At 42.6% G+C, this 25,792-nt stretch overlaps 1 protein-coding gene across 7 annotated transcripts in view; it reads left to right on the top strand.

Moving 5' to 3' along the window:
• Positions 1–645: 645 nt before the first annotated feature.
• Positions 646–25,792, top strand: part of LOC102446807 (integrator complex subunit 6-like) — a 72,323-nt gene continuing 47,176 nt past the window's right edge. For 6 of the 7 annotated variants that reach the window (XR_012906939.2, XR_012906938.2, XR_012906937.2 and 3 more), the window contains exons 1-2: positions 646–997; positions 1,081–1,158. Coding sequence is in view for 4 of the 7 variants with exons in the window: in XM_075941023.2 (XP_075797138.1) it covers positions 887–997; positions 1,081–1,158 (189 nt within the window). In the remaining 3 variants the exon portion in view is untranslated. Of the gene's footprint in view, positions 998–1,080; positions 1,159–17,300; positions 17,403–25,792 lie in introns of those variants that run through there. The other variant, XM_089781825.1, reaches the window with a different exon arrangement.

Here is a 25,792-nt window from a genome sequence, read left to right as displayed (position 1 = left end):
TGCAGAGTCACAAAAAAACTCCACCTGTTTATGGAACAGAGGATTGACAGATGATTAGAGTCTAAGTACCCACAAAGGGAGAAAATACCAGATATTAAGGGCTTTTTACTCTAGTAGGGAAAGACATAAGCAAGCAGCAATGGCTGAAATCCCAAGCAAGACATTCAAATCAGATGCAATATTTAACATTGAGGATAACTAACCATTGGGCTAGACTACCAAAGGAAGCTAGAGGTTCTCCATCTCTTGGCGTCTTCATCTCAAGATGGATGCCTTTCTGGAAGGCATGCGTTAGCCAGCCACCGGTTATGCTCTCATGAGCAGACAAGTTATTGGATTCAAGCCAAGGCTGACTGGTGACATATAATGGGGCCTTACTGGCCTTCATGCTGAAGCTACCCTCCTGCTGGGAACGCATGTCGTTCTGCAACCCTAGGAATAGCTGCGCCCCTACAAAGGGGCAGGGGAGATGCCCACTGCCTGGAGCAGAAGCGCCTCTGTCCGGGAGCGTGGCATTGCTGCCCGCCTAGCCAACGCGGCGGCACTGCTGGGGGAAGTTCCCAGCACAGCCCCAGCCAGTGCCTCGCCGTGCGCAGTCTGCTGCTGCTGCTGCTGCTTCCTCGGCCCATCGCCGCCCGCCCCGCTGCCGCCGCCGCCAAGCTCCCCCTCCTCATGAATATGCAAACGATGGAATAATAGCCAGCCAATGGCGTGCGGGCTGGTCACATGGTGCCGCCGGAGGCTGAGGGGAGAGAAGTTGGGTCTCAGTGAAGCCAGGCAGCTCAGGCGGCGGCCACGGGCGGGGAGCGCTCGGGCTGCAGGCGGCGGGGGAGGCTGAGCCGCTCCCCCCGCGGGGCGCCCGGCCGGCCAGGGCGCTGCCAGGACCATGCCGATCCTCCTCTTCCTCATAGACACGTCGGCCTCCATGAACCAGCGGGCGCACCTGGGCACCAGCTACCTGGACATCGCCAAGGGCGCCGTGGAGCTCTTCATGAAGGTGAGTGCGGGCCGGGCCCCGCGCCCGCCTCGCGCCCCCGCCGCCCAGCGCCGCCTAACGCCGCCTCTCTGCTCTCTCCGCAGCTGCGGGCCCGGGACCCGGCCAGCCGCGGGGACCGCTACATGCTGGTCACCTTCGACGAGCCGCCCTACTGCATCAAGGTAACGCCCGCCCCCGCGCGCCGGCCCGCGGGGCGCAGCCGCCGGCGGCAGCAGCCCGTGAAGATGGCGGACATTTTGCTTTTGTATGGAGGAGCGAGGCTGGCGGAGGGCGCTGCTGAGATGGAGGAGGGGGCGGAGCGTCAGGCGCCGCCCCGACGTGGGGCGGGGCCGCTACCGGGAGCCCGGGCCGCGCCGCTCCGCCCCCGCCGCGCCGCCGCCCTGCGCGGTTCCTCGGCCGGGTCCCGCCCTTCCCCCTTCTCCTCCCGCCCGGCACCGGGGCGGGGTCCTCCAGCCCTTCCCCCGTGCGCCAGGACCCCCTAGATAGGACAGCGTGGTTCCTGCTTGTCCCTGCGGCCAGGACAGGGGTTCCTGTCTGTCCCACCCGCTACTGGGTCCTGCAGCCGGGGCCACGGGACAAAACAGCCTTGGACCTCTTTACACACAACAGGGCAGTGTGTATCCCGTCTCCCTCTCCCCACTATCCCTCTCCCGGCACGGGGACCACATAGACCAGGTCCGTATGGGTCCTTTCCCCCCCTCACACTGAGCTGCTACTACACAAGGGTTGGAGGAAGGGCTTTCTGAAGCTTCCCCCCCCCTCTCTCCCATGATCCCCTGCTTTTTCGTTGCTGCTTTTCCCCTCCTTTAGCTGAGTTTGCTTCTGTCTTCAATTCCATTGCTGTAGTGAGTAGTAGACTAGTATGCACGGCTCTTTATTATCTCTGTCACATTGCAGTGCCTAGTGCACAAGGATGAGGGCAAAAAGTGGTGTGTCTTCACTCGCTTGCCCTATTTTGTGCATCAGCATTAATCCTATGTATTGGAGCAGCAGCCTGGATGTGATCCTTTTCACTGTATGCATGTATAGCTTCTGTTGCAGCACAAAGATTGGGGCATCTGACTATCTCTTCCTGACATTTGCTGCTGCTTTTCCATGCCTCACCTTGGAGTGTCTACCTCGCTAGTGACTGAAGCAACAGACTGGGCCTGTCTCTTCCTTCCCTGGCCACACCTACTGCTAAACATGTATCTCAGGAATTGGGGAGACAATATAATGCTGCATTGTCATGGGTTGTGACTTGTAGCTGTTCAACATGGGTGTAAAACATTACCATTCTGATTTGATATTCTGATTTGATAGTGTTACTTTACATAGGTGTATGTGATGAGACATGACGGTGCTGAATTTGGCCCAGTGTGTCTCTTTCTCTTGCCCTATTTTTATAATTTCTCACGATTGAGGCAAGACAGTGTCTCTGGCTCTCTATGGCTGCTGTTCCCCATAAAATAGACCACCTTACTGATATTTCTGTTTCTCTGACCATGAACTTGCAAGTAGCTGAGAGCCAAATGAACATAATTTTAAATGTCTTGTTAAAACACACCACAGAAGTCTTCATTGAGAGGTTCTGAACACTCCTAAAATGGATCTATTGAATGACACTTGGCACATAGGTATTCCATTACTGTTCTTTTCTAGTTTAACATGTCATCCATTACCAGTATTTATCTGGCATCAGCCCAGCGTAAATTGGGAGATGTCCACATAACAAAACCCATCATCTGTTGGCAGTTCCAGCAAAAAAGCTACAACCGATGGTCTCTGCAGATTATGACCAAACCATGTTGGTGGGACATGGGTATGCTTGTGCTGATGTTATCTATGTTGCACAACTTCTGTGTGAACAGAAATTGCTTATCTGGGGCCATAAGTCTTCCACCTTTAATCACTAAATTCATACACTTGAAATATAGTCTGCTCTCTGAAATGCTGATAACACTTGTATATTTTGTGCTAATTACACCACACCTTTCCTCCTCCTCCTCAGAAGAGGTCATTCTGATGTGTCTGCATTCTTGAAGATCCATCCTGACCTCTGGGTTAAAATTTCATTAACTCTGGCAAAGAGATGTTAGCTGGCATGCTAGTCAGAAAATCTTTCAGTGTTAGCAGCAGCACAGCATGAAATACATTTCCCTCCTCTATTCCACTCAGGACTAAAGACAGCAATCCCAGTCCTGGTTATGGCAGCCTTAGCTGTGAGAACATATCTTGCTATTTCTGCTGTATTGCATACAACATGATGTACTTAAAACATTTATGGTTTTCCAATGTCAGTGCATCTACTTGTAACTCTGCCATTAAAAATACTGTATAGGCTATTATCGCATCATGCCAAATCTCACACAAGAAAATCCCTATATTTGGAGTATTGTACCAGTGAGTGGTGTTTTACTATGTACTAATATTGGTACAGTAGCAATTGAAATAGGTGGGAGCTGGTGTGTTTTGTCCGTAGAGATGTGACACATAATGTATAGTCTAAAACAAAAATAACATGAATTAGGTGTTTTCATATGTACAATCGTTTCTGAAAGCGTGCAAAGATAGTAAGAGGGAAGAAAAGGAATAAGCAGACTTATAATTTTAAGGATCCACCTGCAGGTAGTTATTTTTTATTTCAATAGTTTGCATATCATTAAAAGCATCTGGAATATGATCAGTCTTGTACGTAATATGGTCATAGTAGTTAGATGGGAAATCTAAGGACTTAGATCAAGTCTGTTTTCCTTGATCTATAGATCAAAAGTAGCCAGATTTGTGTGTTACAGAAACTGCTTGTAAAGGAAATACTAATATCAAACTACAATAATAATGGTAGATAGGCTTAGTTACCCTTTTTCTGGGTTGGGGAAGAAGTAAATTTATGAATGGAAAAAGTAAGCTTACTAAATATATTCCAGTATCTCGGCAGTAGCAGATGATGTCCCTTGTCAATTGCTTTGCTCTCTTGTTTGTATCTTTTATTGAGTGTGAATCACTATCTTGTGTCATTGGTAATTTCAGGAAGTAATTGTTTAGCTCTTTTCATCAACTCCAGCTGAGTTGTCCCCACCATTAGTGGACAAAAGGCCATGGAAACAGTTCCTTTGGTTATAGGAGGGCTGTCACTTATGTGTAACTTAATTTTACTTAAAAGTACTTAAAATCAACTACCTTGCATGACCCTGCTCAAAGTGGGTGCCTGTTATAAAAGTACTGCCATGGTCTATAATGCTTGTACCAGTATAGGCTTCCCAATAAGCAGAAAAGGTCACCTACTGAAATCAGTGGAACTTGCTTTCTTTTCCATTCCCCATGTGTTGTACAGAAAGCAATGCAGTCTAAATATGATCTAAAATAGATGTAGCAATCTGTTGGGTTTAATAAAGACTAACGATTTAATTTTTCATATCAAGTTTTTGGGTCCCCAGAGATGCATAAAACGGCACCTAAAATATCTTGTCAATAGATTTTGTCCTAAATTCACTAGAATCTGTGGAAAAGCACACCTGATTTCCTTCAACATTGGATCAGGTTCTTTGGCAGGCTTTCTCTTGGAAAATTACAAGTTGTTCATTTTAAGAACAAGGTACAGTAAACTTCCGATAATCCGGCACCTTTAGGACCCAGGGGGTGCCGGATTATCAGATATGCCGGACTATCAGAAGGGGGGGGCTATGAGGGGTCTGGAGTGGGGTGGGAGGGGATGCCACCCCAGACCCCTCATAGCCCCCCCTTATGATAGTCCGGCTCTGCCCCAGGCGTCCCTGATTCAGCCACTGCTGGTCAGTTTCAGCAGCAGCTGAATCGGGGATGCCTGCAGTAGAGCAGCTGGGGTACTGGGGCACTTCAGCTGCTCTTGGGGATGCCTGGGACAGAGCAGCTGGAGTGTTGCCAGGTTGGTCCTGCAGCACCAAAGGACGGTGCTGCGGGACCAACCCGGCAGGACCCCAGTTGCTCTGCCCCAGGGTTCCCCGATTCAGCCGCTGCTGAAACAGATCAGCAGCTGATTCCAGGAAGCCCGGGGCAGAGCTGCTCTGTCCCAGGCGTCCAGATTCAGCCTGCTGGTGAAACTGACGCTGCTGGTGTCAGCAAGAGCAGCTGGGGTGCTGCCGGGTTAGTCCCGCAGCCCCGAGGGGCAGCGCTACGAGACCAACCCGGCAGCACCCCAGCTGCTCTGCTCCCGGCTTCCCAGCTTCAGCTGCTGATCAGTTTCAGCAGCAGCTGAATGGGGAAGCCTGTCCGGCTGCCCCAGCACTTCCGGGTTCCTGGTGGTGCCGGACCATCAGGAGTCCCGGAGCATTGGATGCCGGACTAATGCAGTTTTACTGTAGCAAGGTTTATTTTTAGTACTTCAAAAATGTATAAAATTTATTGAGAAAATCACTAATTTCCAGATTAAAAACCTTTAATGAGATTCTAAGTGAGTTGCTAATAACACTGCTAGACAGGCTGGTAGCTATGCAGAGACAATAGTGCAAATTAGGTTAATTCTGATTTACTGTGTCATGTCCAGGATTTGGTTACACTTAATTTGAGGAATCTCGTGCAGCCCCCACACACTTATTACCAGTTTGATAGAATGGAATGTGTGTGTTTGTGGTTCCTACTTGTAGATCTCCCCATTGTCCAAAGCCAGTACAACCAACTGAAGCAGTTATATTAATCAGTTTTATCTGACTGTTACTGATCTGGCAGCGCTTTGAGTAGTAGTATAAATCTCTCCTGGAAGAAGAGGATGAGAGAAATTTCTTCCCATACCTCCAGCAACTACTTTTCCCACTTTCCCTGATGGTATAGAGAAGTAAGTTGAACATTGATCAAAGCTTACCAAAAATGGCTACAGACATAGGTTCTGTAGGATGCTGAGATCTCCAAATTGTTGTCCAATCATGCAATCCCTGGGCATATGTATAGACTTGTTTCCTTTTTTTCCCCTACTAATAATATTTGTTAATAACTCATCCTACACTTTGTGACAGTCCCAGATTATTTTTGTGGCCTGTGCTGTGGGTAACCAGTCTCAGGATAAAGTACTAATGCAGTCTTATCCAGGCTTACTAGTTTCATGTAGGGATGTAAGCAAGTAGCTGACTCCTCTCGACTTATTGGGTAGTCGAGTGGAGTACTCAGCTATCGCTTTCTCCTCCCCGCTGCTTGCTATGAGAAGGCAGCAAGGAGGGGAGAGGAAACAGGAACTGTTCTCTTGCCCCCCCGCACCATCTCTGTGGTGCTGCCTGTGCCCTCTTCTCTCCCTTACCCCCGCCCCCTCCCCCCCCCCCCCCCCGCTGCTTCTGTCAGAGGCAGCATGGGGGCGGGAATAGGGGGAGGCTGCTGCAATTACCTCAAATTAAGTGTAAGCAAATCTTGGCCATGTTGTATCAACTACACGATTAGCCAAATAACCACTCTTTAACATCCTTAGTTTCATGGACTCTTACTCACTTGTGACTCATAATTTCAGTGGGGCAGATGACCATAAAGTTTGCCTTCCCTTGGTTCTTTGGTAGTATTCTATATATTTCCCCAGAAATGGTGGTTTTGCGAAGGGGATTACAGCATGTGACCTTGTTTTGACATGAGCTTTTCCATAAATGATATGTTCACAAGTCTGAGTATTGGGACAACTTAAAATTGATTGATTAATTTCAGGAACTGAAGTTGGGAGCTCTATATTCCTGTTTGTTTGTGATGTCGGGTATTATATTGACTTCAGTGAGTAATCTAATATGTTGCGCCAATAGTTGGTGTCCAGAGACTTACTGCAGTAATATGTACATATGATTTTAGAGCTGCTTCTAAATTCCCTTAGTTTTAACTGCAGCACTACCGTCCTACTAAATTGATCTTGTATATAGCCCAAAATTCTAACTAGCGCTTTTTGCTCACCTTCCTCCCCCACTCTGACTGACTGTTTTGTAGATGAGCTCTCTAGCCTTGGTGGATGGTGACTTCTCTGACTAGACTTCCTGGGTCTTTCATTGGTTAACCTCTTTTGACTCGCTGAAACCATTACATAAGGGTATATGACCTTTGTCAAGGTTGTTTGTGTGTTTGGCTGGAGGTGGTAGAAATATTTGGAAGGCTTCTATGTAAGTGTGTATTGAAGGGTACCGGACATCCCTTGCAGGTTGACTACTTTTTCAGGAGGCTGTTGAGGCTTGTAATTGGTTTCACTATTGTCAGTAGTCTGCCTTCTGATATGAAGTCTGTACACTTAATTGTGTTAAGCTAATTAGCTGATAATTCTCTTTGATATGATTGCTGCATGAAGACAGTGGGCACTACCATCCTCTGCCTGTCTCTGTGGTGGAAAGTAACTGAATGTACTGTGGTGCAGACAAAGACCTTTGTAAAATTTTGGAGGCAGAGAATTCAGAATTACAGTTGTTGGGTCAGAACTTGCTCTACCTTGTTGTGAAAACTTGGGCCTGTTCCAGATGGCAGGTGCTGCACTGAATAAAGGCTATTGTGTTGGCAGTAGCCAACTTGTGTAGAGTCAAAGGAGGTTTGTGTGGAGGTCAACAGAGAGATAATCTATATGGGTAGGTTTTAGCAAATCCATGGAAGGCTTTTAATTTTGAGTAACCTGAACAGGATCTTGTGCTGAATGGAGTTAGGAAGTGGCAAGTGAAATATTTATGCTTCTCTGTACACCTAAGTTCTCTCTAAGCTGCATAGCAGTGTGGCCCGGCAGTTTCCCATTAAGCCCCTGTACAGAGGCTCAGTGCTGCAGTAGGGTGAGAGAGATCTCTCTCCAAGCCCCAAAGCTGCCTGGCCAGCAGGGAGCTGCCAGGAAAGCCTACCCCACTCTCCTGCACCCCAAAGCCCTCATCCTTTGCCAACACCCTCATCCCAGAGCCTATAATCCTCTTGCACGTCAGCCCGAACCCCTCCCCAAACCTGGCTCCTTGCTCCTGCGCTCAGGCTCCTTATCGTCAATCCCACCCCAGATCCCGCACCTCCAACCAGATCCCTTGCACTCTGACCCCATCCTAGAGCCTTCACTCCCCCAACACTCAACTGGAGCTCTCTTACTCCTGCAGCTCAGGCCCTCTCCCTTAGCCTTAAGCCTCCTCCCATGCTCAGAACTTCTTGGCCCTGCTCCTGCCACATGAATCTTATTACATGCACCCATATGAAGGTGATGTGTTGCATATCACTTCCTCATTGGTACACATAAGAAAATTCATTCTGCTCAGGGATGGGGAAAAACAATTAGAAGGAACAATACGCATGTAAGAAATCTGGCAGAAGCAGTGTGTTCATGTGGAGCTCTGATTTAGAGCCAGGGAGAAAGGAGAGCCAATATTCTGAAGTAAGAGGAGATGAAGGATGGTGATTTCAGCAGAGTTGAGGCAGTGTTGTAAATGGGCAGCATTGTGCAGATGGTCCTAGACAGGCTACCAGTTAAAGATATGGAGGGAGTATTTTGGATCAAAGATTAGGCTGAATTGAGAGTGAGTTGAGGGAAATGGAGTTCTGAGTTGGGGTGAGAAGAGGAATTTGTTTCCCTTGGGCAAGAGGAACATTTTTCTCTTCAGTTATAGCTGAAGTAATATGACTTCAAAATTATCTAATCAAGAAGCTGGTCAGATTTGTGAGTAGAAAGAATCATGCATCTTAATAAAGTATTTGTTATAAGGGTGTATAAAAGGGAAAATGTAGAGACACGACTTCTGATTTGTTCAGTTAGTCAAAAGTTGCCTTGTGCCATTATTGAAGTGCCTTAATATTTTCCATCATGTGCAAAATCTTCAGCCAGCCCTTAAAAACAAGTCCTAAATTCAGTGAAGAATCTTGTTCTTCCTATTTATTCATTGTAGCTTCCATTACCCTGGCATTTTTTTACATAGTCTTTTTTTTCTCATTGGTGACTTTGAGCACAAACAAATAAATTACAGTAGGTAGTTCTTGCTCTGTTCTCTTAAGCAAATGAATTTAACAGAAGTAACTTGGTGTGAAGGAAGATTGGGGCAGATCCCTAATGACTATTAGCCTTTGAGAACAAAATAGGTTTGGAACCACTTGCTGTTACTTGGGAATAATTTGTCTGCTAGCTGAAATAGTTTCCCCCCATAGTTATTTCTTCCTCTCCAAGTTAATTCTCAGTATATTTTTGGTAGATGGATTCATTATTCCTAAATAAAGGTGATCAAGTAGTGCATCTTAATTTTATTTTTGGTTGGGCAACTAAGATGAAAGCAACATAAAATGGTGAGTGTTTTTGGTCAGAGGGGAGGGAGACTTGTACATGCTGAATCCTGATGGATGTATTTAAAAATCTAAAACTGCCTACTATTTCTCTAGAACTTTGGAAGGATTATGAAGTTCTCTCTAGTGGAAATGTCATGGAATAATGACCACTTTCAATGTAAAGATATAGTACTTGATTTAAAAAGAATTGTTTCTGGTATAGCCCTTTTTAAAAGTGCTGCGTGTGTTTTATGATCAATACCAAATGTTGTAGGGTTCTTTTTCCCTATTTTCAGTACACATTCCTTCTTGCTATTCCTATCTCCACACTCAGTAGTGGTTTCTAGTAAATACCCTCTTCTAGAACTTGGGGAAAAGGTACAATTGAAAACAATGGTAAATTAGACATACACAGTGCTGACAATTAGAAAAGGTAGAATTTTTTTCTTACAATATGAGTTAGGATTACTTCTAGCAATATTACATTACTTTTAGATGGAAATCTGAGGATTTATTTTAATTGATGGATTTCTCTAAATTCCAGTTTCTTCAGGAAATGTGAAAAAGCACTGTGTTCTCATAAGGACTTGAATTCTAAATGGAAAGAGCAGTGTAGAAATGACACTGGTTCCTTGATGTAGTTATATCCATGCATATTCAGTCAGCTGTCAAAAGTGTTGTCATTCGTCTAACTCAGGGTGGGCAAGAATTTTTTGGTGGGGACCACTTCAAAAATTTCTGGAAGGGGTGGGGCCAGAATACTTCCCTGCTTCCCCACCCCCAGAATAATTATGGTCTGGGGGGGTGGGGGAGCAGGTGAAGTCTTTGCCCTCATAGGCGCCCATGCCCCTGGAAGTGGGAGGACTTTGTGCACTGCCCGGTCTGCCCCCAGGCCAATCATGGCTTGGGGGGGGGAAGGGGAAGGAGAGCGCACAAAGTCTTTTCCCCACTCTGCCAGGAGTGTGTGCTATTTCTAAATGCTGTGTGCTCCTTGCAGGGTGGAGGAAATGCTCCCCCCCACCCCCACCCCCAGGCTCTGATTGGCCAGGCTCTCCAGTTAGATTTAGTTTTCATTGTCTGTTTATAATCTGTGAAAAGGAGAGTCTGTAGATTGCCACACTAGTCTTATTTAAAGAATCTAAGCAGCTCTGTGTATCTACTTGAATTTGCAAATTAAGGCCCTGATCCTGCATACGCTTATGAGACACTGATGATATAAAATGGTAGGATTCCTTGGAGAAGTCAGATTTGACACTAATCCCTTCCACTAATAACTACTATGGCCATTTATTTTTTGTCTTTTTACTTGAGTCTGTATTCTTATTTTAGGTCTATAGACAACCTGATGTCTTTAAGAGCTTACTAGGTAAAAGCAGTAATGCCTGTATTAAAGAGGCTTAAACAAATCACAAATGCTGAAGTCACTTGTTATAACAAGTTTTAAATTGTAAAACCATAATACATATTTCTACCTATGACTGTCTGTAAATAAGTGGAAAAGCCTCTGTTCTAATTAGATAGTTGGTCCAAGCTTCTTTTTCCAAGTGCTCTTTTTCTTGTTACATGCTGTCTTTCATCAAAATACAGGGGTGACATCCACAAGAAATGATTAAATTATGATCTAGGCTTCAGAGCATGGTTTAAAATTTATATAAATATGTACATAGCTTAGATGTACATAGCTCTTTGGGGCAGGATCTCTATCATTATGTTGACTGATAAAACATGAGTATGTGTATGTATTAGCTTTTGCAATAAGGAATAGTAAATGATTGCAAAGACTTCTTATTCTTAATTGCTTATAGTATGTTCATTCTAATTTATTGGGTTTTAGAAAAATTTCTCCCTGAGGAGAGTAGTCTAATTTTGAACTAGGATAGAAAAATCATATTCTGAACTTAGCGTAACAAGTATACACAGAATATAAGGCTGCCTGTGTTTGCATGCAATGGTAATATTGTTAGTGTGAAAAGCTGCTTCCCTGACAAACTTGTTTCATGACTTTAGCGACTCCAGATATGCACTACTTTTACACAAGAATATAGTGACTTAATTATCTAACATACTCTGGTTTCAGCTTTAACTGTGGAGCATAATAAATACACAAATGGCTATTTATTGCTAAGAATCTGATATACAGAATAGTTAGCGAGAGCTCCACTATCCAGTGATTCATTGTCTTCATACAGTGTTATAAAACTAGATGAACTTGTTGAGTAACTTGCATTAGGAAAACCAACAGGGGAGGAGAAATACTTCCATTTTAAATCAATTTTTTTTCAACTTTATTTTAACTTACACTTAAAACTAACCATTTGATTACTAATGTGGACAGAGTTTGGGAACTTGCTACTGTTCTCTCTCCCTAGGGATGTTAAATTGTATTTAATCAGCTAAACAAGTAGTCTATGGAATTCCATCAACTAGTCAATAAGGGAGGAAATTGCAGAGCTGCAGTGGGGGGTCCCCCGTTAAGCCTCTCCTGGTTCACACCCAGTCCCCCCATTATGCCTCTGCCTCTCCGACCCCCCACAAAGATGGTGGTAGGGAGAACCGACTTTTAAGCCAGCTCCCCCCCAACACTGGCTCCTGCTCTTCCTCCCCCTCCCCTTGCTGCTTCTCTCTGACAGAAGCAGCAAGGGGAAGCGACTAGTCAAGTCATTATTCAACTACCTGATAAGCATATGCTTATCAGGTAGTTGACTAGTCTCTTACATCCCTATCTCTCTCTACTTCCTGTCTTCTCTGCCTTATTAATGAGTTCGCTAATCAAATATTGTGATATGTCCACCACACAATACTACTATTTCCAGTATCTATAACATCACCTTATAATGGTATGTATAGATCCATGGTGTCCAACTAGTGGCTACTGCTGAAGAGCTGTAGTGGCAACTGCTATAGTGAACTAGCCACACTCACTGGCCAAATGGCCACATGTGGCTAGCATGTTGGATTCCACGAGTACAGATGATTTATTAGCACTATCACTTAATTATATGCCAACTGTCACTTTAATCTTTGTGTTGAACATCTTGAGTAGAATTTGAATACTTAACTGCATTTGATAAGAGTATAGTTTTTTTCATAGATTTTGCTTAATATTTGCTGGAGACTCAACCTAAAGGTGAAAAGGATCACTGGGGAGCTGTTCTAAACATAAGCAAGTTAGAGACGAAGTTTAGTGAAGCGCTTGGTTCATGTCTACAAAGATACCATTTAGAAAGCATATTCTAATCTCATTCTGTGTGCAGTTAAAAATCTGTATTTGCCTTGATATTTGTATTGATCTCTCCATTTCTCTTAATTCTCTATAGAGATTAAGGTACTTGCATTTTCTGTTTAAGGCAGGGGTGGGGAACCTAAGGATTTTCTAGGATCAGCAACCCCAACCCCAAAAATCCCCCCTCCCACTTTAAATGTTAAGAAGATATGTCTCTGGGATCAGTAGTTTTAGTTTCATACTGAGCATCTACATTTTTCTTTCAAATATTGATTTTATTTTTTAATTGGCTCCAAAACAAGGTATTAAAGTTGTACATTCCTGTTTAGGTTAAAAAAAAATTAACTAGAGAGTATTGAGGTAAACAGTTTCAAATTCAGTTGCCCTGCACTTCTCTGTTCTTTAATGTTATAGCTGTGCTCTTTTTTAAACAAAAAGTGATATTAACAGTGTTACTCAAAGGGTGTAAAGCAAGTATCATCCTCATACTAGTTATTGAAGATAATGGCACTTGAAATTAATTTTTAACAACTTTTTCAAAGGTGCTATTTAAAGTTCAAACAAAACCATATAAAGATTGCAGGTTTTTTTTAAATTTGTGTTGCCTAATGACCTTTTTTAGTGTAAGAAAAGGGCAGCAGTTTAATAGTATTGTTAGTTTTCAGTGGAACTAACCAGTGGCCAGTTTCCGGTCGATCAGAGCTGAGAAATTTTGCTGAAGGCAGGGGCAACAAAGTAAGCCTCTTAGCTCTCTTCCCCCCTCCCCCCTCCCCCATGGTGAAGCAGAGCCCCGTGGAGCAACCTGGTCAGCACACAGGCAGGGGGAGCATGTCTCAGGTTGCAGAGCTGCTGGCTGGGAGCTGCCTAGATAAGTGCCTCCCAGCCAGAGCCTGCCTCAGGCCATCACCCAAACCCTCTGTATGCCCTCTCCCCACCTTCTCCAGGTCATAACTCCCTCCCAGATCCTGTATCCCCTTCTACATCCCTCCCCCCTAGCCAGAATCCTCTCCTGCACCCCTAATTCTTTCTGGACCCTGCATCCTAAGCCCCTGTCTCAGCTCGTAACCTCCTCCTTCACCCAAACTCCCTTTCAAACCCACACTTCCTCCTGCACCCCAGTCCCTTTATCCCAAGCTCCTTTCTACAACCCATCCCAGATCCCGTGTCCCCTCCACAGAAGTGCAGCTCTTGACCACTTACCAAAATCTTGACATGGCCCCCCCCCATTAAAAATTACTGCCCACTCCTGTTTATAGAGAGTTGTGCAGAGTACCTTCTTCTTACAACAAAACTGAAGTGGAGTATGAGGCTCTCCTCCATTTCCTCCAGTTGCCTTATAATGAGATGGTCCCAGAAAGCTTCCTGATGTCTTTCATGTAATTCTCACCACTACTGCTTCCTTATTAAAAAGGAGTGTGTGTGTGTGTGTGTGTGTGTGTGTGTGTGTGTGTGTGTGTGTGTGTGTGTGTGTGTGTGTGTGTGTGTGTGTGTGTGGAGGGGGGGGGGGGAGAGTTCCCAAAAACTCAGTGCACTTGACATTCTGGAAGAGTACAAGGCATTGTTGAGCAACCTTGACTTTGTTTAAAGATTTTGTTCGGTGAATGTTATGTGCACTATTGGGAGTGTACTTTGATAAGTAAAGTTTCTAATACATAATAATGAAACACTTAGCTGGTTTAAATACAGAAATGAAGGTAGGTACTGTAAATTTCATACTACAAAATCATACTGATATGGCCGCTTCTTTACTGAATGGAACAAATTCTTGATCTTTTTGTGTTCCTTGTTTAAATACAAATGAATTTTGAAATGATGGGTTACGATTACCTCTTTATGTTTATATTCTTTTTCATTTATTTAAGCATGTATGTATGGTGGCCTTGATGCAGTAAAAATATAGCCATCTAAATGTCTAAAATTGCAGATTAAACTGTGGAAATACGTTATATTTAAAAAAGAAGATACTAAACAGGTAACAAGACTTGTCTCACTGACACTTTGCTCTTTGATGGCATTTATTTACTTTCCTAAGTAATATTTGAATATACTTTAAGACATACATATATTATAAACAAATTGGACAGCCATATGGTATCTGTTCTGCTTTCCTTGGTGCTGTGTTCTACTCTGAATACCTGCAGTTTCCATTAATCTGTTTCAAACTTGAATTTTACAGTATGATCTAATGATCAGAAGCTTTTTAATAATAGATTTATGCATGTCAGTACATTCGAGGATTAACTTTAATGCATGGAAACAAATGTTTAGATAAATTAGAACAAGTTGCGAATCAATTAGAATTTTGAGAATATAGCTTGTATTTCAGTATTGCAGAAGAGGTAGCTTTTACAAATGGATCAACATGTTTAACTCTTCTGATAGAAATTAATATTTTAAATGTCTCGTACCTTAATGCCATAGGTCCCTCTGAGAAGGGGGACCATGTGTACTGTGTTTTGTTCACAGCAGAGCAGGGTTTAAGTGGCTGCAGCAACTTGAGTTAGTGTATGTTGTGTGACTTTTGAAATGTCATGAAAAACAGTAAAACAGAATTAGTAAAAAGAATCCGCACTGAAAGAGAGCCTATTGACAGGCTACCAATCACAGTAACCAGTATTTATGTGCTCTGATGTTAAAACCCTGCTTTTGATCTGTTGTCACCCATTCAAGAAAGACTGTCTTGAAAAAGCAAAGCCTGTCTGGCCTTTTTTGTATTTTGTATAACCATAATTTTGTAGGTAGGAATCAGCACACTTTTTAAAAAAAACTTGAAATTACTAGGGGGATGTGCCCCTTTCTTGATACGCTCACCAACTCCCCTCTTGCGGCAGGTAGGCAACCCTGGCTCTCCCCCAGCTCCTGGGGGAGGGTTAGGCTGCGGCCCTGCCAGCTCAGGCCCCTTCCCTTCCTCCTGCCTTCCTGTGCCCACACTGCCCAGGCCCCTCCTTCCCTTCCCAGCTGTGCCAGCATAGGCCCTTTCTCTCTCCCAGCCACGGACTAAACCTGATCCCCCCCCCCTGTCCCCCAGGTGAGGAGAAGCTGCAGTGCAGCCATGCCCGGCTCTTCCCTTTCTGTCCCAGCTCTTGGAGGGGGTTAGATTGGGCCAGGCCCTCAACCTCTGAGTGGGGGGTGGGGTCTGTGGCTGGCAGCTCCATGGGGGTTCATTCAGCTGAGGGTGGAGGGAGGAGGGTCTGCAGGAGGCAGAGTGATGCATGATGTCTCGCTGTCATCCCACAGGAAAAGTGTGGTGTGTGCGTGTTGTTTTTTGAGAGAAAGATTTAAAGAGTTTCCATTGGTTTCTGGAAGAAGGAGAGATTGTGAGGCAGAGCTTTTCCACCATGGAAAAATTCAAGCTAAGCTCTTAGGTTCTGTAACATCAGAGTCAAAGAATATACAGATGTTATGGGAGGAGTTTGAAAATAAATGAAGTTTCTGCTGAGAGGAAGAGAAGGACAAGTGTCTGGGATGTCTTGGTACAATCCCTGATGTAACAAAATGGGTGGCTAGGCTGGCTGGCTGGCTGCTTCAGTGTGCTGAGAAGTTTTTTAAAGACCTATGCAAGTTGTTTATACTTGTGCATTTTTGGAACAGAGGTGAAATCTTACAATTACTAATAGAAATATTTTCAGTTAAGTGAAGTTGATTTCAGTTATTGAAAGCATCATAGGAGTGCAGTAGTGAGTAAAGAATTTAAATAGAAATCTTTTAATATTGGAATTAAAGGCAACAACATTGTGCTGTAAGATGGGAACCCAAAGATGAAACTGACTGATGTAATTTCACTATTCCTAGTTGAGTGCCTAACCAAAAGCAAGATCTTAGGAGTAGTGAAAAATAGAAGGTTAAAACTGAAATATTTTCCATGTCTAGAAATCCTGTAAATAGCATAGGCAAACTATTTGGTCTATAGGGTACTTGGCCCTGCTATGAGAGCAGGGGACTGGACTTGATCATTTCTCGTGGCTCCTTCCAGTTCTGTGATTTTGTTTATATTGACTTTCTCTTAAGACCATTTTTAAAGCAAATGACTCTTCTGCAGATCTTTTTATTGTGCGAGTGTGTGAATACATTGTGGAGATTAAATCAAATTATTTCAATCTGTGAATTTACTACACTTTTTTTGGCACATTAAAATTTAAATGTGCAGTGCTTCCAGATGGCAGTTACTCTAAGGTGTATAAGCATGTGTCCTGGAGAAGCACCTCTCTTGACTGGCCTAGTAATGAAGGTCACTACAAGCCTGCCAATATATTTGGGAAGCCTGTAGTCATTTCTCTGTGGGTAGGTATATAACTTAAAAAATTATTACCTCTTGCTGCTTTTGAATGTCATTTTTTAAGGGATAATTCAAAGATACACTAGATCACCATCTAAACTGTTTTTTGTTCTAAGGCAGGGGTGGCCAACCAATTAGAGACAAAGAGCCAAAATAGCTGTGGATAGAGTGCGAAGTGCCACGTATTATATATTTATTTTTATATATTTAGCTATAGTACACAAAATGTACTGATAAAAATATCACAGGACATTTCGGACAAAAACCAATAAAATAGTCCCATGTCACTTAACTTCATGGCTAGTCCATAGATCTTCAGAGAACTTGAAAAGGAACAAATACCAAATTAAAAAAAAAACAAAACCCTTAAATAGAGTAATATTCTCACACTTAAAAAAAACCATCCCCACCATGTGTATTTAATTTAACACTACTGCCCTATTATGTCCTGAGTTTCTTAAAATTAAACTGAACTGACAAGTAAATTAGCACAATTTAAGGGCCTGTTTCACTCCAACTTGTTGATCTCTGTTATGGTTTCCTCATTTTTATTGTTTTACTTATGAAAATTATTGCTTTTTTATTGTTCTAAAAATTTAGGTCTGTCCCAGACTGCAAATATGAGAGGTTCAAAAACAATGAGAGACTCATATCTCAGAATAATTGCTTCAGCCTGGCAAACAATAGCCTTTGAATTTTCTTTAAAGAAACACAGTGTAAACCAGGTACATGCTGATTCTTTTTTTGCCCTGCAATTTAAATATGACATGTGTTGGCTGCCTTAATCTGCATCCATGAAGACTTTGAGTTTAAGATGCTACAGCTTCCTCCTCTTCCCCCTGCTCTAACCCAGTCCACCTCCTCTTCACCAGAGCCAGGCACCCCCAGCCCCTCTGCTTTAATCCAATGCCCTCTCCTCCCGCAGAGCCAGGCATTCCCATCCCCCTGTTCTAATCCAATTCCTCTCCCCTCGGCCAGAGCCAGGCACCCCCAACCCCCTCTCCTCCCCTCTGCAAGAGCCAGGCACCCCTGGCCCCTGCTCTAACCTAATGCCTGGGTCCTGAAGCTGCTGCTACGCTCTTCTCCCTCCAGGCAGTGGGGCATTTGCACAGAGCAGCCAGCCGTGAGCAGGCACTGGAGCGCGTGCTCAGAACTAGGAAGAGACACATTTCTTTATGCAAAGAGCTGCATGCGGGCTACCCCTGTTCTAAGGAATAGTAGGTGGGTTTAGGTTGTAGTGTTTAGGGCTCAGTATGGAGTGTTCACCATTAGCACCTGGTGAGTGCAGCTCTTGGGTGCTGAGTGTTCCAAATGCTGGCTTGTGTGAAGATCACAGGCAGAGTAAATGGTAGGTAGTTTAGCACCCCAAATTAAATTGCTTGCTATCTCGAAGAAAGCCTTTGTGTAGTGTCAAAGAACTGATTTTAGAAATTGGTTCTAAATTGAGAGAGAAGGACTGGAGTCCTTGCATTCCAGTGGAATAAAGAATATATACTTACACAGTGAAGCTTTATCTTGCAATTTTGTGATCTAACGTTAATACCTTCTCAGGTAACGTTACTTAAATTCCTACTTTATATTACATTTATTTTTGGCTTTATATTTAGAAAGCCCTATATCTTTGGGGTGGTCTGAACCTAAAACTTAAGTTACCCTGGCTACCTTGCTCAGAGATGTGAAAAGAGATGTAGTTGAATGTTTAAGGGTGTTTTGTTTCCTAAAAATGTTGTATGCCATTTTATGTATTTAAATTCTGGTTAATACTCTTAATGCAGCTTGGCACAAATCATGAGCAAAAAAATAAGCAGTTTACCTAAAAGTATGTCATTCACTGTTGTTTAACATACTGAAATGTACAATTAACAGGAATTTGAAAATACTAAGTTTATAATTGCTTAAATGTATGTAGTTACAGCATATCCTGCTAGATAGCAAAAAGATGCACAAATCTAGTGTAAAGCCTCTGTTTAGTTGTAAATCAACATGTTTTAATGGTTTTATCAACCAGTGAAAGAGCACCTTTTGTTAGGAAATAACTGAAGTATGCAACTAGAAAAATTTATTAAAATCAGTTATTTAAATCAAGGTTTTCCACCTAGTTATTTAAATTGCTTTAAATCAATTCCTCCTGCTCTGTACAGAACTAAAATCCATGGACTTTCTCTGCTTGCTATTACAGATTGAGAAATGAGGATAGTGCATGTTGTCTTAACTTATAAAGTGAACAACTAGGAAAACCCACTTTTTAATTTTAAGTCAAACATTTGTTTTGGAGATTCTCCAAGCCTCTGAACTGAATCCTACACCAGTTACCTTTCCTGGTTATTAAAACTATTTGTTTAAATTGACTTTTAATTTCTTATCTTTGCTGTACTGCTTAGTTCTGCTCCTTTTTCTGTTCACTTAAGCTGGTGGGATCAAAAAGTCCTTCTCTGGAGAGACGTTGGCTTTTGTCTGGAAGGAGACAGGATAGTTGTTCTGTGTGTTCAGATGTCTTTGAAGAATTATACTGCATAAGACAGACTTCATAATTCCAGAGGATGATATTTGAAAGTTCTGTTTATTTCCATGGCAGTCTGTGTCCCTTTTGCCCAGGAATGGCTTGGGGCAGCAGGTGTGTGATATTTCTCATATTCACCAGAAAGTAGTCCCGTTACAATTCAGTTTTCAGTTTTTCCTCTAAATTCTACGGTAATGGCAGATAAACTGAAGTGTCAGTTTGCCAACATGTAGTCTACTCCATGTTAAATTCTTCATATGAAAATGATCCAGTAGGAATATGGTACTCAAAGACCTGGAAAAACTGAAGTCTCACAAGTGGAATTTATGTATAAGAAATCCAGAGAATAGCCATTTTGGCTTTTTTCTTGTCCATTTCCACACATAGACTCCTTGTTGCTCCTTGTTTCTGTGCTTGCATCTCCAACTCCCTTTCTTTCTATGGTATTCCTACCAGCAGCTGACAATAACAGCACAGGTGCAACTATTTCCCCTCACAATAGCATTTTCCAAGGCAGCAATTTATAATCCTAACCACTTTGAAAGGCTGCTGCTGACATAAGAGCACAGAGATGATTACACTGAATAATTCTAAAGGATTCCTTTAACAGTATATTGAGGGGAAGGAAGAGCAGGAATATAAAAATCCTTAATCTCTCTGGTCCAATTTCAACTCCTGGAGTACTTTGAATAGCACTGTCATTTTTTCAGTGTTCTACTCTTAGGGCAAAGTCATGAAGAGAACCTTATTACTTGAAGTGATTTTTTTTTTGTACTATTCACATTGATTTTTTTTTAACGTCCTCCAAAGCTAGTCTTGCACTAGCTGATGGAAAACATTACTTTCACTTCCACAGACATTTATTTAACTGAAACATAGTTAGGGGAATACCGTATGCCCTGCCCCCTGCACTCACATGTAATAGTCCAATTGAATCACTCATTACAAAAGAGAAATATACAAGAGACTTGCTTTATAAATTGAAGGAAATCTAGTTGGGCTCTCAAGTTCATATCTCTTTTGTGAGGGTGAGGGATAAAACAGCAAAGAAAAAGTAGGCTGCTTGGAGGACAAATAATGGAGATGAACTGTTTCTCACCTATATTTGCTAAATTATGTTGCTGAGAAGTAGAAGTAGTGTTCTTAAGAATCCCTGGTTTCAAAAGGCAGCTTTTTGAGGGTTCTTACAGCAACTAGTCTAATTGCTTATCATTTCTCATTATCTACATGCATCTCTCTCTCAAAGCCTTTATTAAAAATAAAAGCATGAAAATCATGGCATCTATAAGTTCCATGACACAAAGCATCCATAACTTGTTGAAATAGCTGCGGGCCACTGGATAATGCCATTCAGCATTATAATTAGAAAAATGTCAGTTGTTTTAATTGCACTTTCTTTCAGCTGACCAAACCACTGCTGGAAAAGTAATATGACTGTAGTTCTCACCTGGGGGGAGGAGAAGAAAAGGGGGGCTCAAAGAAAAAGCTTGAGAATCCCTGATCTAAGAGAAATCCTGGAATGAAGAATGTTAAGTCACAGTATTGTTTTCAGAATCAGAAAACCTTTGAACTCAGCATTGAAGAGGGTGTGTAAACAGAGGTGGTTACCATTAGTATTTCCTCTAAACTTTCCCATCCATGCATGAATTTTTTCCATCCAGGTGCGGAATACACTTTTCCATGTGCATCAAGGCATGTGTGACTGTGCACCACCTGTACAAACAAAAAACCTAGCTATGAGCACTCTTCTGATCAGCTGGGTGTCATTTGAATCTTTCCTAAGTGGCTGCACAAGCTCAGAGTTTACAGGAAACACTGGTTACCATCCAGTTCAATTATGTTTGTTGTCAGATTTCATTTGGAAGTTATGACATGAAATAATTATGTGTGTTTTGTCACTTTCCTAATCTATATGTTAAAGGAGACTAGGAACTCCTTGCATGTATGACACCATTCCTCAGAAAACATATCTTGAGCTGCGACCTGGTTTACTACCAAGAAGTTTAGCTCATTTGGCAGATATTTCTACCAGATGACATTTAGCAGTTCTGAAGAGTTGGGAGGATTGAGAGATCCTTTATAATCGTTCAGTTAAGTCAAAAGAAGTGGAATTAATTTCAACTCCCCTTCTCTCCCAAAAAAACTCTTTGTTCAACATTAAAGGTGAAAAAACTATTGGACAAATAGCTTGCTTAGAAGCAGCAAACCAGGGGATTTTGAAAGATGGGGATTCTTCTAGCTGTTTGTTAGACTATCTTCAAATATCTGTGGGGCAGATCTTGGAATGCAGGATGACTCTTTGTATTGTTAAGTTTGGGAATCTGTACCCAATTCATACTCTCCCTCCACTTTTGATGCACGGAATGGTGACTTTAAAGACACCAAGGAGTTCAGAATAGGTCTGAAAGTTATTAGCCTTGGTCTTTCCCTGAGCTTTTTATTGACCTACCACTAAAGACAAATTTAGTTTGAGATTAAAGAAGATGCATAGATGCTGCTCCTTCTCATAGGTCTTCTAATATAGTGCTTTAGGGCACATAATCCAGTGGAGATTTCTGCTTCGAAGAATAGGTAGGGTAATAGCATCTCTTGGGGAGTTCCCTTATGACACCTTAAGATCATTTGCAACGCTTACCTTACATCAGAACACAAACACCTTTGGGGGACCCTGAAGTATGGAAATGAGCGTGAAAGGATGAAATCTTCAGTTGCAGTCAGTTCTACAAAAGTTACTGTACCAAAACCTGCTTCTTTCAAAGGCTCTGGTATTTTAGCTCTGCTGTCTTTAAGACACCGTACCATCTACAAGTTTGTTAATGCATCATTGCAATAACAGAGCGCCAAACATGAAGGCTGTGTCTACACTGGGCCACTTATTCCGGAAAATCAGCCGCTTTTCCGGAATAAGCTGCGAGCTGTCTACACTGGCCCTTGAATTTCCAGAAAAGCAACGATGCTCTACTGTACAAAATCAGCCGCTATTCCGGAAAAACTATTCTGCTCCCGCTCGGGCATAAGTCCTTATTCCGGAACATGTAGACAGCCCAGTAGTCTTTTCTGGGAAAAAAGCCCCGATCGCGAAAATGACAATCGGGGCTCTTTTCCGGAAAAGCGCGTCTACATTGGCCACAGATGCTTTTCTGGAAAAAGGGCTTTTCTGGAAAAGCAGCCTGCCAATGTAGACGCCCCTTTTCCGGAAAAACTTAAAACGGAATAGTATTCCGTTTTAAGCAGTTCCGGAAATTAATGCCAGTGTAGGGTGATTCACAGCTGAAATGTGTAGGGTGGCTAGGTGGAGTTCAGGGTAGGGAAGTTTGTCACCAAAATCTATGCACATTTGAGGAAAATTCCCACGCTGCAGTGCCTGGCATATTTCTGTGTGGGTGTAAATCTGCTTTGTACCAGCAGTTTGTTTAGGGGATGGTAGAAGTCCCAAACTTGTTTTACCCTCTAAAATATTTTGTAAATTAAGTGAGTTTTTTTGGGCCTCATCCCTTTTTTAGTCCAAACGAATGACACTTAATGCTTCAACTTAATGTGGTTTCTGTTTAGAAAACAGATTATCCTGTGGATAATTTTTCTTTGCAGAACAGGTACATCGCAGGCTAGTAAGCTTCCCTGTGTGGCCTGCCAGTGTGCTGCAGTTTCTGTAATGGGGAATTGCTGTTAGCCATGCCACAGTAGCTCAGGCTCTTCTTCTGTTTAGTTCTAACCCTTTTTAAGACTGAGGGCTTCAGCCATGGTGGGGAGCTTAACTCTCTTCATATAGGCGTGGGGTTCTCCAACTTTTTGTTTGAGCACTCCCCTCCCCCAACGTGTATAATATAGTTTGAGTAGTTTGTGGATTTGTGCAAAATAAAGTGATACTTTGGGATTCCTTTCAGATATAAAATGTTGCATACACAAGCCTGACAAATTATCTGAATACACTACTTTTTACACTGGAATATGCTGAGTGAAAGGTTTAAATAATTATTTTTGTTTTCATTGGAAAAAAGGCACAACTATTATGATTAGAGTTCATAAAAATACTAGTTAACACATTTAAAACCAAGTTACCTGTTCAACTATCATGTTTGTGGAAAGAAAATTTTTACTTTTACAAATCACAAAATATTTCAAATTAGTTATGGGAAGAGTACTGGAAGCTTCTGATTCAGATGTACAGTAATGAGTTTCTGATTCAGATGTACAGGTCAAACCTCCCTTGTTTGGGAGCTGAATGGTCCCGAACCACAGAATTTGCTGGACAAGGAGAGGTCAAGGGCTCCCTATCTGGGTGTAGGGTTCTGCTCATGGCTGGGGCTGCCCTTTGTATGGGCTGCACTCTGTACCACCTGCCCCGCTGCCTCCAGCATCCTGCCCCCTGTTGCCTTCAGCCCTGGACAGGGGCCATCCTGCTGCCTGCTGTGCCTCCCACAGCTTCGGCCTGGGCTGCTCGCTCTGGTGCTGGCCATGTTGACTCCAGCCCTGTCTGAGGCTGCTCTCCCCGCCCCAAGCTGGGACTGCTCACAGCCACTGCACTGGGGCTGACCAGCCTGGGGCGCTCTGGTCCAGAGAGTTTTGGATTGTAGAGGTTCAACCTGTACTATGTATGGTATTTATTCAATAAAATGAATAGTGTTTGAAGTTGAAATCCTACAAATTTAAAACTTCTTTTGCTTCCCTTTTGCAAGCACAGTAATAAATTCTATTACATATTTAATTTCTTTCCTGTAAGTGTAGTGTATGCAAAATGACTTCGCCTGGTCAATGATGGGCCTCACAAGCTAGTGTTCTATAAAAGCCAGGGCTGATATTACAGGGTAGCAAGAAGGGCATTTGTCTGGGGCCTCATGCCACACAGGCCCCCACAAAGCTATATTTCTCAGGGTTCCACTTCAGCCTCATGAAGTGTGGTTTTGGCTTTCTGCCTTGGATCCCAGAAAGTCTAATGCTGGCCCTGCTTGGTAGATCCCTGAAACCAAGAGAGCCCCAGATGCCTGGTTGAGATTCACTGATATTGGCCGACAAATAGTCCTTTAAGATAATCAGGACAAGGAGAAAGTTATGCTCATTCATTTAGGGCCATGTACGTTATCACCTCTTTTAAAATAGCTTCTTACAGACTGTCCCCTGCATGTTGTATAACACACTCACTTTGATGCTACGTAGAATTACTCTGAAGCAGTAGTGCTCAAGCGTCTGTATCCCTTTCACGAGCTGATTAGTCTTGCATTTCACTCATTTTTAATTATTCTCATATAATTATAGAATAGTACACACACATGCCTCCTTCCCGGCTGAGAAACACTAATAAAGTATATAGAACAGTTTAAGCAAGTCTTGGTCAGTTTGAAATTTTATATTGCTTTTGTAAAACTAGATTAATATTTAGAAGAGCTGATATACCCCATGGAAGATCTCTGCCCCAGTTGATATGCATACCCTGGTTAAGTGCCACTTCTCTAAAGAAGTTAGTGACTCTTTTGTTTACATATAACATATTTCATCTAAACAGATCTTGCATTTAAAGTTAAGGATGAAACTAAATTCTTTATTCTTCCTGTTGTGGCTGGGGGATACAGCAGATAAAGATCTCAGAACATGGTTACCGCATATACAATATTTGCTCTTTTCTCCAAAGTGCTCTACAAACAGATACTTGAATGTGACCTCACTTTGAAGTAGAGTATTTCACTTTGAACCTGCAGTAAGAACTTACTTAGGGCAGAGTGTAAATGCCCTTGTTGAAGTTTGGTGCCTACTTTGCTGAAAGAGGAGTTTTCCAGGACATCAGCACTCAGTTTAATTTTAAGATTTTAACTATTTCTAAAAACTCCTAAGGCCTTCGCAGCGCACAGATTCAGTCTGCCCTTTTTAAATTGCTTACACCTTTCCTGCTGCAGCTAGATGTTGCATTAAAATGATCACCTAGGAGCTGAACCCTGTGAGGTTTGAGTGAACTGAAGCTAGTACGACTGCTGGCTTATCTTCCCTTTATTGATTGATTGCTGCAACATTGCTATTTATAGGTTTGTTTTAGATTCTTTTTGGAGCATTTAGGGTTAACACAGTTCAACCATAATTTGTCAATGCCATTCAGATTTTTAAATAGCCCTCAGAATCTTATTTTGAAAGGTAATTTAAGACACTTGAGATGAATTATTCTCCATGCTGTTCAATGGTTCCTTTCTGATATGAAAATTTGTAGTTACTCGGGTTTTTTTAGAATTTGAACTTTAGAATTGTTTCAGTAAGAGTACTGAAGATAGTTTGAACATCAGTTTTTTAATCTGGTAAGAGTGGTTGAACTCAGCAGTGATGGGGCCCTTTACACCAACTCTGAATTCTGATCCATTGCTGACCACTTCGTAAAATGTGAACTTGGCATCTGTATTGTATTGGAATTAGCAAATGCTAATTGGAAGTCAACAGTTACTCAACTAGTCGCTTCCCCCCCACTCCTTGCTCCCTCTATCAGAGAGGTGCAGCAAAGGGGGCGGGAGGGGGGAGCAGGATCCGGTGCCGGGGGAGCTGGCTTAAAAGCTGGTTCCCTCCAGCACCATGTATGTGGGGAGAAGGAGCAGGGGTGCAGTGGGGAACTGACGGTGCTTCCACCTTTGAAATGTAGCA

Source organism: Pelodiscus sinensis, chromosome 13 (genome assembly GCF_052426305.1).
Source record: "Pelodiscus sinensis isolate ZL-2025 chromosome 13, ASM5242630v1, whole genome shotgun sequence".
In the NCBI taxonomy this organism is placed as follows: domain Eukaryota; kingdom Metazoa; phylum Chordata; order Testudines; family Trionychidae; genus Pelodiscus; species Pelodiscus sinensis.
Note: the sequence above shows the minus strand (reverse complement) of the source record. Positions and strands in the feature narration are given on the sequence as shown.